This window comes from Triturus cristatus, chromosome 4_1 (assembly GCF_964204655.1).
Source record: "Triturus cristatus chromosome 4_1, aTriCri1.1, whole genome shotgun sequence".
NCBI lineage: Eukaryota > Metazoa > Chordata > Amphibia > Caudata > Salamandridae > Triturus > Triturus cristatus.
In genome coordinates, this window is record NC_140585.1 from 972,695,286 (window position 1) to 972,716,715 (window position 21,430).

The 21,430-nt window shown below is 39.7% G+C and overlaps 1 protein-coding gene across 1 annotated transcript in view; it reads left to right on the forward strand.

Annotated features, from left to right (window-relative positions):
* Positions 1 to 21,430, forward strand: part of BLTP3B (bridge-like lipid transfer protein family member 3B) — a 291,550-nt gene that overhangs the window by 190,182 nt on the left and 79,938 nt on the right. The window contains exon 15 of the mRNA XM_085653855.1: positions 14,991 to 15,151. Within this exon, the coding sequence (XP_085509981.1) occupies positions 14,991 to 15,151 (161 nt within the window). The remainder of the gene's footprint in view (positions 1 to 14,990; positions 15,152 to 21,430) is intronic.

A 21,430-nucleotide genomic window follows, 5' to 3' on the forward strand; every position in this document is an offset into this window, starting at 1 on the left:
TGTGTTGAGTGAGGTGTTTCGATGTGAGGGAATTCCTGCTGTGATCCGCACTGACAATGGCACACAACTAACTTCCTTAGAGATAGAAAATGAATTTTCAAAACTGGGAATAAAGCATGCGTGCACCTCCTTGTAGATTCCACAAGGCAATGGATTGTGTGAAAGAGTAAATAGGATAGTCAAAGGTACTATGCAACTTACATGCACAACTGTTGTCCGAGTGCAGAATGCCATAAAAGAAATGTTGTGGTCATATCGTACCACCATACATTCTGGAACTAGCAAGAGTCCCTTTGAGATGATGAGGGGTAGACAACCTGGCACCAAGATGGTACCATCATGAATGTGTAATGAAAATAAGAGAAAAGAGAGTGGGAGCAAGTACTGAATGAGTACATGGAATGTTCATTCAGGCATGGGTTTGGTTAAAAGTCAAACCGGGAGGAGTTAGCAAAGGCTTGACCAAATTTAGAGACCCATATCAAGTGAGTCATGATGGGGGTAACTTGGTCAACTGGACAATGGTCAGACCTGGAATTTGAGGAGTGGCTTTGTATCAGAAGAAAAGTAATGAGAAGGGTATGGCAAAAGATAATGAGGGTTCAGAATTGCCAGGTTTATTGTTGGATAATGAGGTTTGCAACAAAAAACAAAACAACAAGGAATATGAGGGGAAGGAAAAGGAACGTGTTAATGAGAACAAAACACATGCTTAAGTGCGCTTGTAGTCACACAGTTCATCGGAGCCATGGGTAGGCATTGCTCGGGTGAGAGAGCAGCTTTGACAACTGTGTGACTACAAGCGCTCCTCCCCTCCCATGAAAATAGCTCATGGGTCTATAGTTTGGTAACTAAAGTATTAACTTACATGACTATAACAATTGGGTATTGTATAAGTGCATGCTTTTAATATGCACAATTATCTGCAACATTGAGTAGGCAGACCACATTGTTGTTTCCTATTTAGACTGGTGCAGGGATCACTTTTTTGGTTCTGATGAGAAGCCAGGGGGATTGCTTCGAAATATGTAGACTAGGGAGGAAGTAGCCCATTATAGCATACATCCTCCACTCCCCATTTTTACCAATACCAGCTATAGGGAGTATTACATTTAAGTTTCCACACAGCCAGGTATTTTTTAAACTCACTATATTCACTCTGACCCTTCCACTCTCACAGTACACATAGCATCACCTCACTAATAAGTGCTCCCACGTCTTCGGCGGTCGTAGCACGCCCCGTCCAGCAGCGGGCAGAACCCGATGATGAAGCATGCCAGCAAGGGACCTTTTGGTGGGTGAGGGTTATTTTAACAAAACATTGTGTTTTCCTATACTTTTTTAGAGAAACGTACAGTTCTTGACACCATTGAACTGAACTAGGAAGGATATTATTATTCTGTTTAAAAGGGTGGACTTTCCTTGTTTTTTCATGATTCACAGAGGAGGGTGAGTCCACGACTTACTCAATCAGTCAATCAGGGAATTGTAAGCGTGCTACTCACCCGTGAGGGTCTCAAGGCGCTGAGGAGGGGGGGTCCGCAGATCTGTTTAGCCGAAGAGTCTGGTCTTGAGGGTCTTCCTGAAGGTGTTCAGGGAGGGGGCGTCTGATGTCTGCCGATAGCTCGTTCCCGGTCTTGGCTGCAATGTGCGAGAAGGTTCTTCCTCCTGCTCTGGCTCTGTGGATGCGCGGGGTTTTGGCCGTTGCGAGGTTGGAAGATCGGATGTTTCTTTTGGGTACGTGGAAGTTGATTGTGGCATTGAGGTATTTGGGTCCGTTGTTGTGTAGGCATTTGTAGGCGTGAGTGAGGATTCTGAAAGTGACTCTTTTCTCCACAGGGTGCCAGTGGAGACTTCGTAGGTGTTGGCTGATGTGTTTGTGTCGGGGGATGCCGAGGACGAGTCTGGCAGCGGTGTTCTGTATTGTATGGAGTTTGCGGAGTAGGGACATGTTGATGCCGGCGTAGAGTGTGTTTCCATAGTCCAGTCTGCTGGTGATGAGTGCGTGGGTGACTGTCTTCCTTGAATCGGAGGGGGGGGTATCCACTTGAAGGTCTTGCGGTGGATGCGGAGGGTGTTGAAGCAGCTGGAGGTGACGGCGTTGACCTGTCGGTTCATGGTGAGTGATGAGTCGAGTAAAATGCCGAGGTTCTTGGCGTGGTCTGAGGGGGTAGGTGGGCTTCCGAGGGTGGTCGGCCATCAGGTGCTGTCCCATGCAGAAGAGGTGGTACCGAGGACGAGGACTTCCATCTTCTCAGGGTTGAGCTTCAGGCAGCTGTTGGTCATCTAGACAGTGACGTCTTGCATTCCTTTCTGGAAGTTGAGTTTGGCAGTGGTGGGGTCTTTGGTGAAGGAGAGGATGAGCTGGTTGTCGCCGGCGTAGGATACGATGTTGAGGCCGTGTTATCGGACTATGGCTGCGAGGAGGGCCATGTAGATGTTGAAGAGGGTGGGGCCCGGTGATAAACCCTGTGGGACTCCACAGGTGATTTTCGTGGAGTAGGAGAGGAAGGGTGGGAGTCTGATCCTTTGGCTTCTTCCGGTGAGGAACGATTAGATCCAGTCCAGGGCTGCTCCTTGTATGCCTGCGTCGTGTAGTCTGGCGACTAGTGTGCGGTGGGAGACGGTGTCGAAGGTCGCTGATAGGTCGAGTAGGATGAGGGCTGCGGAATGGCCTTGGTCCAGGAGGGTGTGGATGTCGTCTGTGGCGGCGAGTAGAGCGGTCTCTGTGATGTGTTGCTTCGGAATCTGGATTGGGACGGGTCGAGGAAGGCGGTCTCTTCAATGAATCGTGTCAGTTTCCTGTTTACTGTTTTTTCTGCAACTTTGGCAGCGAAGGGGAGGAGTGAGATGGGCCGATAGTTCTTGAGGTAGGTGGGGTCAGCTGTGGGCTTCTTGAACAGGGGTCTGACTTCTGCACGCTTCCAGTCGTCTGGGAAGGTGCCTGTTTTGAAGGTGGTGTTGATGGTTTGCTGTAGTTCGGGTGCGATGGCGGCCGCTGCTCTGTGGTAGATGTGAGGGGCACAGGGGTCGGTTGGGGCCCCCAAGTGGATGCTTTTCATGGTCGAGGCGGTGTCTTCGGCCGTGATTGGTGTCCAGTTGGAGATGGTGGGCTGGCCGGTGTTTCTGGACGGGGTTGGGGGCGGGGGCCGTCTGTTGCGCCAGGTGGATGGTTGATGAAGTTGTCGTAGAGGTTTTTGATCTTGAGGTGGAAATAGGTTCCAAGCTTTTCGCACAGATCTTGGGATGGGGTGATGTCTGTGGCTTCACTGCGTGGGTTGGTGATTTCTTGAATGACACTGAAAAGTTTCTTGGAGTTGGTGGAGTACGCCAGGATTTTGTTGTGGATGAAGTCCCTCTTGGTGGCTCTGATCTGATTGTGGTAGTCAGTCATGGCGTCCTTGTAGTTGGTGAACCTCTTCACTCCTTCTCTTGATAATATTTACAGATTTTAACAGATCACTATATTCACAAACTGCTTTGCTGAAATCTGATTGGGCTTGTTCTGGTCTGGAGTGCCATGAAGCATGTAAGACTGCTGTTTTTTCTTAATGCTGCTTTGAAATCGTGAGCTATCTGTGAATCTCTACTTTTTACGGCATTGCGTCCTTTTAATGTTGCCTGAAAGTAATCTTTTGTGTTTGCTATGTTTATTTCAGATACCTGGTTGACTGATAATTGTGCACCAGTGCTTTCAACCTTAGTTGTAGATGGTTTGTTTTTCTATCAAGAACTTCAATAGGACTATTAAAATAGGGCAGGGGCTGATGGCTTCATTAAGGACTTTTGCATCTTGCTCCCTGGTTTGCAAATTTCAGTACTGCACATACCAGGAAATGTCTTCCTCTGATTAATAAGCATAACTATGAGGGATGAAATAGTAGAATACCTATTCTCTGTCTATTGGAATGTCACCAGTCACTTGCCAGGTGACAGGGTGAGGGTTATTGCATGCAGTAATCTATATTTTTAAGCACTGAGAGCAAGAAATAATTGAGAAGAAATAGAAGAAACTTCTCCATGAACTTCGTAGAGCACAGAGCATTATAGGTTGTACAGTGCCACTCTATATTTTCAAATAAGGTCTTAAATCAAGACTGATTGTACTCTTGAATATCGAGTGCAAGAATATTGTGGCACACTAATATCGTGGACAAGATTGTGGGGAAAATATGAGGAGTAAGTGCACAGAGGAAAGTATAGATTTACTATTCTGAACTCCACATTTGTGTACCCTGAATATATAGAAAGGTATAGAAAATCTATACAAACTTACCTTTCGATATTCTATCCCTCTATATTTTGATCATGATATTTTTCTCATATAATATCTTGAACCCAGTATTCAGGAGCCATTGTAATGGCTAAAGTACCAGGCATCTAGAGAACTTTTTTAACATCTTTATTTACTACAAAGGTACTTTATTTAATTTTAGCAACATCTAGAAGTATGCTACCACTAATCAGCACATTTAATATTGGAACAGATTTTGATTTCAACTAGGCATATCCCTCTCTCCCCCACCCTCCTTGATCAACCATGTAACCAGTAAACACAATGCAACCAAACCCTTCAAGGAACCAAATAAATATAAAATCTGATGCCTCTTATCCCATCACTCATTTTACTTTCCTTAATTTACATACATATAAGCGTTAATGACATCAACACTTATGGACATGCTAAAACTTCTAAGCCCTCTGACAAATAAGCAATTGTTTACACGTTTTTTCAAATCCCTCCACCCACCTCAGCCCACCCTCTTCTTCCCCCATGATCCTACAAGTGTCAGGAATGGTTTTCCATTTCCAGCAGCAACCACAATTTATATTACCACTTCTGAACACTCACTATGGCTTTGGACTTCCTTTTTGGACTATCAGCTGTGTGTCTGCCAACATTTTGAACCAAGAACCTGAAATTCTTATGATTCGCTACTCCTATATTGATTAGCAAATCATTATTAGATGTATATGTATGGAAATGCCTCTTTTAGCATGATTACCCCAAAGTTTTGGACTGATGCTGTTGTTTTTTTCGACTCGGAGAGCCTATTGGCTAGTGACCCTATCATCCCCCCAAGGCATTTTATTGGGATAAATATGGCAGACCTGACACCTTGAACCTCAGATTTTGACAAAACTGGGGAGAGGACTGAAGAAAGACTACCTTGCTGACCCTGAAACCTGGCAAGAGAGACTGCCCAGAATGCTGCACTGTACCTGCCGCAACTTTAGCTAGCAAAGGAACGACTGTGGCCACTGGCTCATGGAAAAGTAATGGCCGAGCCCCAGACCAAAGAAGTGACTTCAAGGGTCAGTCAGTTGACTCCCTGGAACAAGCACCATGGCTGTCAAAGTTGAAGAAGCCCATTCCAACAAGTCTGTCACCACATTCTGTGAATCATTGCTGACCGCCGCTGGGCGACCCAAGAGACCAATCATCAATGTTCAAAAGTTGCACCTGAGTCTGCTCGACCCGAGAGTATTGTCTCACTCCAGATTGGCGTCCAAAGAGGAACACCAGCCCTCACAAAGTATACAGCTGGACCCCCTGTGTATGGAGATCGGTAGCCCAGCTACAGCTGGCCTTCTACTGGCTGAAAGAGGAATTCGGGGGACACCGACCCTTGTCGTCAAAGTTTCCCCACCTTACCTGTGGATGGAGGAATAACCGCAAGGACTCCCCCCATCAATCATACAGCACCCAGAGCATCTTTCAGCATCCAGAATCCTGCATCAAGACAACTCTACGGCGATCCTGGGGAAAAGTGTGGAACCAGACTTGAGGCTGCTCTGGTGACCAGGTAACGATCTAAATATTCCTTACTGGCCCCCCTGACCTTCTCGCTGCCAGATTTACTTGGCCCACTCGGGCCGGAGTAGTCAAATACAAATCTTTCAAACTTTTCAAAAGTTTCTAAACTTTACAGTTACCAATGCTTGTTTGCACTTGCGACCAAAAAGGCTGAGATTTACATTTTACTTAAAAATCTATATCTCTGGATCCTTCCTGTGGATTTTGCTTATCTTGGTGTCTAAAAATTCATAAAACTCTAATCTATTTGAATAAATTGCTGTCAGATTTTTTCCGTGTTGTGACTTTATTTCGTTGCTTGGTGCTTTATACTAGATCCTTTCATTAAGCCTTGCTGCTCGAAGACACAGCTACCCAGGGTTTGGCTAAAGGTTTTGCATATGAGCCTGACTAGACCCAAGACCGTTTTTGCGAGTGAATTACATGGTAAGGCCACACAACCATATAATACACCACAATCCTCACAGTAGAATATACTTAGTTATAGGGGCTTTCAACCAACCCACCTAATCCATTTGTCTGTTATTTTGCCATTCACATTCTTCTTCCACCTACTACAGTGTACAGCAATGGGGCCATGGGTCAGTTCCCTTCAACCACTGTGAGTGATTGCCTTCTGCCATTTTACATGGATCACATCCACCCACGCGGTGGTTACCTTAAGTGCAGGGACTACTATGTAAACGGATGCTTTTTGAGAGGTTAAAATATATTTTTGCTTTTAGCTAATGTTTTTTTTTTATTTAGATTGATGAGAGCCCAGCACTTTCCCCAACATTAAAGCCTTGCAAAAACCAAGACCAAACAAAACAAGCACTGACAAAGTCAAAAACCTGAGTGTATACTAATTGGGATATGGGTACAACAGAAATCTCCCCCTCAGTTTCTTCCCCCTTTTCTCCTTTGAACACTAATCAAAGAAAATCTTCTTCTTCGAACTTGAGCACTTACCTTAAAACCATGGCTCACAAGGGTGAAATGTTCACTCATATATATTTATGTTTCCTTTATTGGATTTTCAGCTTTGAGAGAGCCCCAGCCGTACAGGCTCTGTAAGGGGTGAAACATGTGTTGGCTGTTCAAATCAAGTATGAATAAAATGCAGTACTACCTGCAAATACTATGGCTATAATAAAAGGTCACAATATACAATTATCTGCACAGAAGTGACCTTGTCTTAATTGAGATGTCTATCAACAGTGATTTTTAAGGTAAACAAATAAATAAAATTACAGGAAAACAGCACACATCTCAATTCAGATCCACCTAAGGTGTGTCAAGACGTTTTCCAACAAAAATTGGATACAAATATTCAAAGGCATCATGGGTATGAAGAGAGAAGGTCGGGCCTAAAAGTGCTTGCACTAATCTCACCACTTAGATTCGGAACTGTGGATACCACCTATGTAAATGTATATCAGGGATATTTTACTTAATTACGTAATATCTAAGAATGTTTATGTTAAAACAGCTAATTACTTGAGTTCGTAATTACAAAATTACAATTGGTTATTGCCTTTACCTTATATGAACAAAATCACTGAATAAAAAGTTTCATCTGTTTAATATAAACAACATAAATATCCAAGGGTCTAAAAGCAAACCTCTGAACGCTGTGAACTGTAGAGCAGAACAATATTAGTGTATGCGCCAACTATCTTAATTAAGATCACTACAATGGAAAGTCCTATTTAAGTGAACGGATTCCCATCACTCACCACCAGGTGACATGCTTCATCATCTGGGTCTCCTCATTGATGTCACACTAAGGGCTACAACCTCATCAGAAGGATGGGGGAGCCCGAGGATGTTTTATGAGAGAGTAACCAAACTCCTGTCTACACTACCAGATGAGAGCAATTGAGTATGTGTGGGAAAAGAATGCAGTGCGCAATGATGTGATATGTGAATTTAAAATTGACCTATGAGAAACCCTGCCTTTAAATGTGTTCCTCACAGCCCAAACTAAAAACAGTGCAAACGACAGTCTGTAGCAAATAACTGTCTGTTGATCAAAAGAGAGGTCAACATGTTTCAGCACATACGGAGAGCTTGTCATCCAGTGCTTTCTTCAGGACCATAACTATATTGCTACTGCAAATGTGAGAAAGTGTGATATGACTAAAAAAATATGTCAAAACAAGTAAAATTGAAACGGTTGGAACAGATACAACCGAGTCACCTGCAATCAGGAATGTACATTCCTTCCTTCTGCAAATTCCGTACTCCTTTACTTTCTGTAACATAGTGAAGGAGATAGGTGAAACCATTTCAGTATGCACAAAGATCACACGTTCAGAACACAACAAAAATAGTAGTGACGGTATATTTATCATCTATACAAACCCAATAATGAGTATATGCAAAATTCTTTCTTACCCGAAATGCATAAGGGGGATACCTCACCTCGCCTCACCTGGCAGTGGCTCAGGGAAAAAAGGGAGGCACCGCTCTAAGGGAAAAAATACACTCCTTGAATGTCATGATTTCTTGACATCATTATGTTGTAATGCTCGCGGTGAGTAGCTTTAAAGTCGAGTTTTCTCCTTTGTGCGTGCACTCATTTAAAACAAGACCGTTAATATAGATATCCCGCCAGACACACGGTGATCAGCATTGACATCGTATCCTTTGAGAACTATATTTTTTTCAATGTGGAGGCTGAGGAATGCTATCCGGAAACGGGATAATGAACTTCCAAGCCAAAGAGGCAATCTATTCTCTCAGTAAGAGGTCTTTTAGCCACAAACTGTTTTGTGGTTGGCAGTTTTATGAACTTAATCACAGGGCCATACCTTTTTTCTTTAGATAGAGTAGAGTGCGTGGTGACAATAAGTGGAATGACCTAGTACTGGCATAGTACAGGGCATACAGATTTGCTCTAGGGGTTCTGTTTATCGTGCAGATGTGCATAGATTAGAAGGTTCCTTTATTAGTCATTCCCCATAATTTTCTATCACAGATTGATATATAAAAGAACGCATTTCTGGCCTCTATTCTTAGATAGATTTTTGTATTCATGCTTTGGGAAACATCAGTTTTATTTTGTTCACAAAACTGTGATGACCCCATAACTGAAATTAAAAAAGCCTTGGTTCTATGTTTTGTGTGTGTTTTACATGTTACTTCTATCATGCAGAAGTAGTTTATAGGATGTTGGGATTACTGGGATACCAAAATGAATGAGGTATTTTCCCATTTTTACCTTAGAGCGGTGCCTCCCTTTTTTTTCCCTGAGCCGCTGCCAGGTGAGGTGAGGTATCCCCCTTATGCATTTCGGGTAAGAAAGAATTTTGCAAATATACTCATTATTGGGTTTTAACATTATTTAAGGGAGCGTGTCAAATAAGCAGCTAAATGAATGGGCTGTGGATAAGAAGATTCTTAAGGTGCATTTTGAAATGGTACAGTGTATTTCCCACTCTGTTGGGATCTATGAAATCAATTGTTATTGTTTGAATAATATTTGTTTGTTAAATGAATACTAAGTAATCTGTAGGTATTTGTTCCTGATGAATTGCCATTGTTGGTAAATTACTGCACCACTGAAAATACCTGGTAATCTCAGCATTATTGGCATGTTCTATTACCACTCCCAAAATACATAATCTGATTTTTGACAGCTAAAAAATACAGCAGTGGGTAAAGTTGTATTATCTATCTTAAAAGAATATCACCTGCCAAAAATACAAATGCTAAATTAAGTGACATTGCCAGAGATCCTTCAACAAAAGTATTTCTCAAGTTTTACCCTAATTACACTTCAGGTGGGTCAATCAGTCATAAAGGACCAGATGTACGACCAATGAATTTGCGACTCGCAAATTACGTCGCAATAGTAATTTGCGAGTCGCAAATTGGTATGTCCAACAGTGTCTGCGACACTGATTGCGATTCCCAATGGGGTCGCAAATTGCATGCCTCATGCATATTCATGAGGCACTCGCAATTTGCGACCCCCATTGGGAATGGCTGGCTCTCCCAATAAATCTCTTTTCAATAAAGCAGTTTTTTGTTTTTTAATGCAGCCCGTTCTCCTTAAAGGGAAAACGGGGAAACGTTTTTGTTTCATTTTTTAAGGGCAGGCAGTGGTCCCTAGGACCACTGCCTGCCCTTAAAAAATATTTTTAGAGCCAGTCACAAAGGGGAAGGGGTCTTCCCGTTTGCGAGTGGTTTACCACCCTTCTGTGAAGGGTGGTAAACTGCGACTGTTTTGCGACCGCAATTGCTGGCACAAAACTGTCATACATGGCATTTGGGGTCACTATTAAGAAGGGAACGCCCCTTTCTAATAGCGAGTCACAAAATAGGGCTTGTACATGGCCAAAAGACCTGTTTGCGCATACAAATATCCGTAGTACATCTGGCCCAAAGTGCTTTATTGGATTGTTCCTTATAGCTCACATAAAATATAAGCAATGATTAAAACATTCAGTACAAAGACTATAATCCTAGTCACAATGGATGATTCACTATTATAACATTTTTGCATCCCCAAATTTAAAAAAAGGTTTTTGTGCCTACAAACATGCCAACAGATAGATGACTCTTCCAATAGACGTTAAAATGTGATTCTTTAGCGTCCATTTCTTTCTCTCTTACTGATGGTGCCAGTTAATTAAGTGACTGGCAAAGAAGACAAACCTACATAAACTAATCTCAAGCAGTCTGCTATAATTGATAAGCCCTACGTAGTAGAATCGTTCCGCAACGTATCGTTCTTGTACATTCCATCCCATATCAATAGTAAAGTCAAATTGCAGGGTTAGAACATTATTGAGGGCACATTTGCAGTAGCAGAATAAATAAACTGACCCCATTACAAAACTTTGCTCATAGTCGTCATTTAACATGTCTGTGAATTTTCATTAAAAGGTGTCACCACTGTGCTATCTAAAAATCACTGGATGTGCATCTAGTGTCATTAGCACAGTGTTTCAGCAAGTGGATTTTCTCATGGGATTTAGAGATTCTTTGAGCTGATGATTTTGGAAAAGTCATTTTAAATCCAGGTACTCCTAGAAATAGTTTAGAGAGAAGCACTGTAATGTGTTTTTTCAAGTTTCTCATCCGAAAGGAAATAAAATCTGTAAACAAATGTATCTTATTTTTGTTTTTGCTTCATAACCCTTTTATGCTTGAGTTTTTCCAAGTTCTTTGATATGACAAGTATAAAGTTGGTGCGACACAGCCCTGTCTTGATCCTTTACTTAGTTTAATTTCCTCAGAAAAATGGTTGTTAGCTTAAACTCGGTTTCAAGGTCTAACATAACGTGCAGACCTAGCTTTGAGGTAATTCCAATCTATGTAGTCAAATTCATAAAGTATGTCCTGTGCCTAATGCCGTGTAAAGAAAGAAACAAACCGTTCCATTTTTAGCCTTCATTGAAATACATAGTTCTCTTTCCAGGTATGAGGAGTCTACGAGAAAATGTTTTCCACTTTTTTTACTGCTTTATCCCAGGTTCACCATTGTTGTTTTTTGGCCTATTAAAGGTGTTGGTAAAATCTACTTTTTGAGCAGTTCTATTTCCTGTTATGGGCATGATGGTTGCAATGAATGTATCACCTAAAGCAGTGCTTCAAAAACGTTTTCTAACCACAACCCACTTTTTAGAACAAAAACCTTTTGTGACACACCTAGCTTTAATGGATACGAGGCGGGCAACTTTTTAAATGTAGCTAAAAAAATCAGCCCATCTTCCATTGAAATGACCACTAAATTTGCACAAAACTATATTGTAGACAAATTATAATGTTTCAATTAATATTTATCATTTGTGCATTACCAAGTAAGGTGTCTTGATTTATTTTGATCCATTTAAATCTTTGTTTAGATCACACTTCAGAATTACAAAAAATGTGCTTCAATTTTGCTTAACTAACTGCTGAATGTGTACAGTTCATTTACAGATATTTACACTTTGTTGTTTGTTTAAAAAAATAACATTGCCTTTCCTTTCACAGTCTCTGTACTCCAGCAAGATTGTCACATAATTCACTTTACTTTGTACTGACTGCAAAGTGAGAAGAGTTTGTAAACGCCAATCGCCATGGTTTTTAACATTTTATTTTTGCTGTGCTTGGGATACAGCTTAAATGTTCTTCATTTTATACAGTCTAATTAAATCAGATATTTTACATCACAGCGAGAAAAGAAAAACAAATTATTCATAGATCCCATCACCTTTCCCATAAAGTGCTGGTGGAAACAGATATGCCAAGATCCATTAAGCCCTATACGCCCAAGGCAACTTTTCATATATAACATATATAAAAATAAATGCAGTTACAGTGCCCCACAATACATTTTCTAAAGTGCAAGTGCAATTTAAACTGCTTAATCTTTCTAAGCTGTGTCCTGCCATGGCACATTTTAAAACCTTTTATGTACAATTATAAAGTGACAAATGCTTATTTTACTGCCTAATCCTATGTAGACTACCAAAGTGACAGTGCTGGTTAAAGTTAATATTTTCCTGAACGTTTTCCTAAAATGGAAAAATCAAAAATGTCTATGCCTTCTACTGTTAAATTGCTCAATAGAGAGTTTCTTCCCATGGGTTACCTTTAGCTGGGAAATCGCCCCATATTTTCCTATAACATAGCAGTTAATTGACCCAGGCATTAAACCAGTACTCTCTCACAGTAACTTTTCTCATCTTACTGAGCCGTTCCCCCAGGTTTGATCTGACTGGTGATTTCCATAGTTTCGTAATAATTGAGCAAGCCACAACTGCAGAAATAAAGATAAATTGTGAGCTCTTATTGCTAAACTGAGAGGGATTGGCAAAACCTAACAGGGCAATAGACTATGAAGGCTTGACTGTATGTCCTACCCTTAACAAAATCTGCCCAAAATTCTGTGCCCAATACTTAGTCACTGGCTTGCACAGCCAGAATACGTGTTGTCAGTCTCCTGGTCCTTCTCATCTGGGGCATTTTTTAAAATGAATGGTTCCAAACATTGTATTAAACCTTTCTTGGGGACTATAAAGCTATTAGCCATTAACAAACACAATTCTATGGAAATTCGCCCACCCCCTTATCAGTGAAAACCCATTGTCAAAATACCTTTGCCTGATATCCTCATCTATTTTAATACCCGTACACCACCGCCATTCTGTTCCCAAAATCTCAATGAAAGAGTTATCCTGGTGAAGTTCTCTGTACCAATGGCTTAAGGAGTCATTTACTTTATCCACCTTGACTAGTTTCTTAACTAACACTGGCAATTAATATACTTCCAATAAAGATAGGGTATTAAGAACAGAGACGATATGCCTGTAAGAAAAACTAAAAAAGAAACCAAACTGGGAGTCAGTAGAACATATCTCTACCTCAGATTTGATTCTGTTCACATCTAAAAAAAAAACTACTTTAATAAGGCAGTAAAATCGACATATCATTTTTTTAAAATTTATTTTGGCAGCATTCATCAATGGGGGGCTAATACCCTCATGGTAGAAGATATATTGGGCTAAAGGTTCTACTAATAAAGAAAACAAAATAGGCGATAAAGGGCAGCCTTGATGCATGCCTCTACTAAGGAATATAGTACCCGCACATTCATTGTTTATAACAGCTTAAGCCAATGCCTTTATATAAAGCCTGGTTATAGACCTCGTGCACAATGTTGGACACTTGAAGTTTCCAAGATTCTAAATGGAAAACCCCAGCTCACCAGGTCAAACACCTTTTCTGCATCTAGCAGCACAACGGCTGTGGGAATATATCTGACATAACAAGACTGAAAAACACAGCCAAATAGAATGTGTTAGCCCTCAAACGTTGCCCCTTAATAAAATCATTTTGATCAAGGTGGATCAAATTATTAATAATAATGTTAACACAAATAGTTAAAATGTTTGTGAAATTCTTATAATCCGTATTAAGAAGTGTTATGCGTCGATAAGAAGATGGTTCAAATCCATCTTTCCGTATTTGAAAAAAAAAATCATTAATACTCCTTTAAAAGAGGGTGAGATGGGTTCCCCCCACTAAAATGAAATTAAACAGTTTTGTTAAAAGAATCACTGTTAAAGAATTAAAGCACATAAAATTCTTCCCCGTAGGCCTCTTTCCATGGGGCTTTGGACCCTGGCGGTCCTTTAGCATTACACACCTCTTCGTTGTTAATTGGACTTATTAAAAGGTTAACAGCCTCACCCTTTAGCTCTGTTATCTGCACTTCACATAGAAGTTGTTCTACCATTGCCGGCTCTAAAATATCTGCTTCCCCCTTATAGAATGAGGCATAATAATCCACCAGGATTTTCCCAATTTCTGCACTTTCTATTCTTTTTGTACAAGGATCTCTGACCCCAGTAATAAGGTTTTGGTTTCTTTTTTGTTTGGACATCCAAGACGAGAAGTGCCCCCATCTTCTCACCCTCTTCGTACACCTGACTATCATAAATACAGCTATTAAGAACCTCTTTTTATTAAGAAAAAATCTTTTAGGGCTTCCTTTATGTCCTGTCACTGTGAAGCCTGATCCGATTGTTCTGCCTGAGCCTTGTCATAAGCTTCATCTACAGCATTTTGTAAATTATCTTGCTCTTCTAGATCCTTTTTCCTTTGAAAAGCAAAAATTGATATATACCACTGGATTGTGGCCTTGAATCCCCTTGTTAAAAACAATAATCGACAGTTTGTCAGAAGACATAGCCTGACATTTGGTCTCCCTGTATTAGAAAGGCAGCAAATGTGACAAATACAGAATTTAAAAACAACTGTATTTATTGCTTGGACTTTCACAACCCACAGTTTGGGAAACACTGACTTGAAGTAATTTTACCTCCAGTGTTAAACCAGCAGAGTGGTTTTTATTGGCAGCCGGTATTTCTCCATTTTGCATGCAGCTGTAACTTACTGATCATGTGTGCCATTTATCAGTGGAGGTAGCATTGCCATCATTTTCAAAATCAAGGCCATTGAGGTAGTTGCATATTTTTGGGACTAAGCGCACAATATACCTGAATAAATATAAAGTAATAATTCTATAACTTAGATGTTTCAATTATGTTGAACTGAATTCTTTAGTTTTGCATAGCATGTATTTGTTTTGTGTGATTAATTGGCTCATTAGATCTATTAAATCATGGCTCAAACATTTGATTTAATTTCATGGTTGAATAATATTGGCCTATTATATTTATGTATTGAAAAGTGAAACAGATGATGAGAGTTGCCCATCTGATCTACCAGCCCTCTCAGTTTCGTACAAGAAAATGCACAGAACTTCATCACAAGTTTCCTTGGACACCATTTCATTTGACAGTATTTTGGAAGAAAATCTTCTAGACGATGATGGCATACTGATCGAAAAAGGTAAGCAGTTAACCTAAATACATTGGAAATCTACAGAAGATTTTTCTACCTGTATGATACACATGAGCATGGGAGTTGAATTGAAAGGAAAACATGTTACTCTAAAATGTAGATAGGTTAAGAGACAAATAGGGAATTTCATACCAATGTCTTTTAAAAAATATATATATTTAATTGTGTCTCATTTATGTGACTATTTACTTTTGATGGGCATGTATACCCATGTTTACATTCACAAGTGTTATAAAGCGTCCCTGCACTTTATTATGTTTACATTGGGTGAATATAATATAAAGCATTGGTCCATCACTATATCACTGCACTATCCTCTAATAGAGATGTAGCCAATTAGGTTGGATCCCTCATATAAATTCCTGTATATTTTTTATTTTATAAGGTCTTTATTGCTTGATTAACAACAATCATTGCAATTAAAACATCGTAGGGATCGAACAATATATAAAAACATTATCACATGTTGTAACAAACGAATAATAAAAATGTTTGGTAGCAGCTTTTTAAAACAATGACAGGAATATTCTTAACAATTTATAAATACATTCATATTTATGCAATAAAACCAGTTAACTTTATCAATCATTATACAAATAAACAATGGGATCTATTAGACATGGGCTAGATCATTACATATTAAAACGTACAGGAAACAGTAGTTCTATTGTGCAAACAGGTTATGAAAGTGCATCAATAATTTCTAAAACATGGTAACTTCATCATTTACTATTCTAATTATTACCCTAGCAGCATAGACCCTTAATTCTACAAGAGGCCATACAGTGCAAATAAGCTGAAAAGAAATACATTCAAGATTTCTCTTGAAGCCAAGGGATTTAATTATGATACATCTTGAACAGTCATTACCAAACATTTTTCGGCAGCAACTAAAAACTTTATCAATTGGCATAGCAGCAGAATCGACTCGCTCGATAAACAAAGAATAAGGACCTGGCGAGCCGATCTGACCCCAATCTTCAAAAATAGGGGTTTTAAAAGGATACGCCAAATTTTAAGCAATTTGGGACGCATGCATACTATATGCAATTAAGATTCACTTGGCCATCCACAGAGCCTACAATTGGTATCAGGCCACTGCTGAATCCAAGACGGCATAACCTTGTTGGGTTTATTCCCATTCTTATTTTAAAATATTTGATTTTTATTTTTGCCGGGAAATTACCATTAAGGTGTGGCTGGATGCGTAAAGACTAGTGTGAATTAATCACATACCATGCATATTTTTTGCAGCTAAAACAGTTTTATCCTTATTAAGGAATTCAGCTTTGATTTGTTTTTTTAGGATTAATTTAGAATTGGCCATTTTCAATTCATGGCGCCCAATTTGCAGGACAATATCATGAAAGGAAAGTTGAAATCTCCAAATAGCAGCATAAGTAGATTTTGTTATTTGTAGACAGCAGTTGTTCGCTAGGGGTGGAAGAAGACATGCATTTCAAAAATGCCCCTTTCGACACCAAACTCTCTTTGGAGACCAAACCCCAGTCTTATTTCAGCTTGACCCACTGACCTGGGGATCCCAAAAGTTGCTTTATAAGCTTTGACTACTCATAAATCCAGTAGCTTTGCAGCTTTTCCCTTGGTATTGGGTGAGCCATATGAAATGGTTGGCTGTAACTTTGCTCTAATGACTTTAAGAGTATGTTCATTGGATTGGCAACTCAGTGATTTTTGCAAACATTTAAAAGCATGGATTAAAGTCACAGTTTTTGCCCTTGAATCTTTAAAATGGTTCTTAGAAGAAACTCTATTATCAAACACAACCCCTAAATATCTATATATTTTAACAACTTCAATTGGCCCAGCTCTGGCCCTCCATGAGTTAAACATCTGTTTTGCTGGACCAATTTTCATAATTCTTTTTTTTTTTTTTTACATTCAGTTCAGTGCCATTCATTAGTATATAATCATCAAAAGCATGTACCAGTCTTTGTAGGCCAATAGGGGTTTGGGTCAGAAGGATAGTATCATCAGCATAATGAAGATGACTAATTTGCACCTCACCCAATCTTGGAGAATGGGCGTTTACAGAGTCCAGATGCTGCAAAAGATTTGATAAAAATAAATTAAAAAGGCAAGGAGCAAGAACACAACCTTGCTTTAAGCCATTATATGTTCTAATTTTCTTCGATAAAGATCCACCATCACCCAGCGTGACCTGAACCCAGGTGTCCGTATACAGGAGAATTCTGACCTTTAACAGTTTCCGGGGAATGTTCCAGCCAACCAGTTTTTTCCATATTAAATTTTGTGGCACTGAATCAAAAGCTGCCTTTACATCTATAAAGGCAATATATACTTTTTTTTTTTAAACAGCCCGCTCTGCAAGTAAAGTAAGTGCCAACAGATTGACCCTCCGAAAATCAGTTTGGTTGAGCGGAATTATACCTTGCTGCATTGCCCATTTTTCCAATTCTCTCAACAAACATGAGGCAAAAACTTTAGCGTCAACATTAATTAACAAAATTAACCGGTAGTTGGCAGGGTTATCAACCGGATCGCATTTATAAATAGGCTGTAGTATACTACCTTGCCATGATGCCAGCACAGTTTCCAGTGTCAATAACTCATTAATCAATTTGGTTAGAATTACAGCCCACATATCAATATTGTTATAATATAATGGGGTAGACCCAGAGGCGTCACTAGGACCTGGGTAAAATGTGGTACAATAAGGGGGTTGGTCCCAGTGGGAATACAGTATCAAATAAACATCAACATCACCTGATTGATAATAAACAATATTTACACATGTTGAAGATATTTAATTACATTGAACATATAATGCATCATGTTCAAGCATAGCACATTTAACACATAGGTTTTGCATAGGTGCCCCAGAAGTGGAAGGTGGGGGAGTAGGTGCATCAATGTGCAAAAGTGAGGGTGCCCTTGATGTATATACTGGTCACTGATGTTGATGTTTATTTGATACTGTAATCCCACTGGGACCACCCCCCTTATTGTACCACATATCAGTGACCAGTATATACATCAAAACGCATGAAAAAGGCCTAACCAGCCTTAACTAAGGTTAAATTATTTACAAAAACAGAATGTAAAAGTAGGACATGGTGAATCTATCACTGTTGTCCACATTCAGTATAAAGAACATAGAGCTGTCCACATTTTGACCCAGAATTGGTGTAGGCAGTTTTGCTCCTTACAAGAGGGTCTTCATCAGGACCAAGGGGGCAACTATAGGTAATCCAAAGCCCTGTTTGATAGTTAGATTTAGCCTTCCAAACCTCTTGTTTATAAACTTTTCTTAGTGTTGTCATTTTATCCTTATAGACAAAATAGGATTGGTGGAATCTATGGAAATAAGCACCCCGTACAGCTCTATTAAGTGATTTTGTTTTAGCTTGAATAGCTTAGAAGTGAACCATTTGTTCGGGGATCTTAATACACAATTTGATTTCGTATGATGTTGAACTGAACATATTCCCATCAGGGATGATGTTATATAGTTCCATTTATTAATCATGTTGACAGCCCCCAACTCGCACTGGTCACTATCATTTATTAGTATTTTAGCAACATCCATATGCCAAACTAACCTCTTCAGGGTGTATGAAGGTTAAATCTAGGGTTTCGGTTCACTGAAGAATTCAATATCTGTGGATTGTGATAACTTTCAAGTCGAAGGTTTACTGTATAATCAGACAATTTTGATCTTACATTTTCTGAAATAAACGTATAGTCAATGATTGATCCATGTTTAGAATATTTAAACGATGGAATGAGCCTAGATTTTTAGGTCTCGCCTGACCCAGCGCATGCGCTGGTCTGGCGAGACTTATTGAGAGGGCTCCAAAAAGTGCTACCAGGCCAGCCTAGAGCTACAGTGCATGTGCGCGGGCGCCGCAATTACTTTCACTTTCGCGGCCGCACGGCCGCTTTGATGTTTGATCGTGATCGCGATCATTTTCACTTTCGCGGCCGCACAGCCGCTTTGCATAGCCAATAGGTCTCGCTTTTGGGACCTTATAAGTATTTAGTTATGCAACTATTGCATGGCTAAACACTTATAAGGTCCCAAAGGCGAGTCCTATTGGCTATGCCAATGCTTGTTCTTTTAGCTGGGTAAACCCAACCTGGTGCATAATGTCACAACACTCTTTTGAAATTCCGTTAGTCTTTCCATTTATGGGATTTAAGGAAATCAAATGTAGATTAAAATCTACAGAAATTATAAAACCAGCATCTGAGTGCCGGATTATTAATGCACTTCGGATATCCCGCAAGACATACAACTGCGTAGTCTTATTTTTCCTGGAACTTAGATATACATTAGGTATAATTAGACTAAAATCTTTGTTCTGTAAAACAAGGCATTGTAACCAGTCCAAATCAGGATCAACCACTTCTACTACTAAGTTCAGGTCAGCCGCAATGTAGCATGAGAGCCCACACTTTGCACAGGCTTATTTATTAGTGCGCGCTGCCGGGAGATTACACACATTAAACCCAAGCAAGGGTGTCGCTTGTTCTCTCCATGTTTCTTGGATTAGTAAAATTCTGAAAGAATTTAAAAATAGAATTGTATCTGGCTCAGACAGTAAATGGGTCAGCCCATACACATAATCTCAATTTCACATCTTTATCGTTTGAAGATAATAACATTCAGTTCTCTTCTACTCGATGCACATTAGCAAGGGTAGGTGGAAGCCAAGACCAATCCTCCACTCGCATATTATTTTTAGATCACCATTCGCAGGTACGCCCTCCTGTTTGAGTATTCGTAATAAGCAGGCCTGTATTGCAAGATGGTTTATCTGTTGGACCGGTTGCACCTCTAAGTACTTGATTTAACTTATTACATACCACCTTTATTCTTTCTTTTTCCACCTTAGGGGCCAATACCTCTAAGATCGGGGGGTATTTTACGGGAATCCAATTCTCAACCGTAATACCACATTCTATAAAATACGCACTTGCATCTAAGATTTGAATGAAGATTTCATTAGTGATCCAAGTTGTTATAGTGGACTCACAAAGTGAGTCAGGTTGTATTTGTTTGAACTGCACAGACAAAAGATCAGTGGCTTTAATAAATGATAAATCAGGAATGGTTGAGATTATTTTCAAAATTAAACTCCGATTAAGACTAATTTTCCACTTTTAGGGGTATTATTATCTTGTATAGTACTTAGAGATCTTATTGGGCCTGGTTTGCTATCATTAGCTAGATAGTTAATTTTATATTCTTTAAGAGGCGTTAGACTCTGAGTGACACAGGGCTTTATCAAATCGGCTGGACTGAACCTGTGTGGTGTGTTGACTACTTGGTCTTGGGACGGGAGCATAATCCCTTTATATACTTGCAATTTAATCTCAGGTTGAGGATAACAAATTATTTCTCTATCTACGTATCCCAGTATCTACTTACTCTCACTCAAAATCTGAGGCTTACTGTCATACCTAAACACATCTCCATTATAAATGCTAACTCTATCAGGCAGCGTGAACTTCCTTTTTACTACCCTTTACAGGGAGCTGAACCTCACTCCTCAATTCAGATTTCTGATGCTTAAATAGGTCAGAAGGGGATTCCGTACACGGATCGTTACGGATACGATTTCCCAACTGTTTTTTTACCTCATCAACACGTGACCCTACTATTGTTGGGAGTTTGGATACTTTATCTAAAATGTGTGAACACATGCATTTGATTAATTAATTGTTTACCACAGTCTGAGCCTTAACCACCAAATTTGTCAGATTTTGGAATTTTATGTCCATGCCCACCACATAAACTGCTAAAGTATTTAGTAGTTCCACCTGTATATCAAGTTTATTTGAATGAAAATGTAATGCTGTTATTGTGTTCATTGTATTTAACAAATGTTGCCACACTCCATTATTATCTGCACTTTTATGTTTAGCAGACTGCTCATCAGATGTAGTAGAAACATCATATTTATCTAGGAACGAGAGGTCTGCAGAGTTAAGTAAATTATCTACTTGGGCTATATTCTCTAGACCCTGTTCAAAATTTATGGATTTACTCTTTAAAGGGGCTAAAGTTGGATGAACGTCCAGGACCTGTTCCCCCATCACATAACCCAGGTCTAAATGGATTTAGTGCACTCTTTTTATACGGGGAATGTGTTCTAAATGTACCTAGATTCTCGCAGGCACTTTCGCTCCCAGTCTGAGGCGACCAAGATTTAAAAGAGCTTTGGTTAGCTTGAAATTCACGAAAGCAGATAACCGAAACATCAGAATCATTTGAGGGCT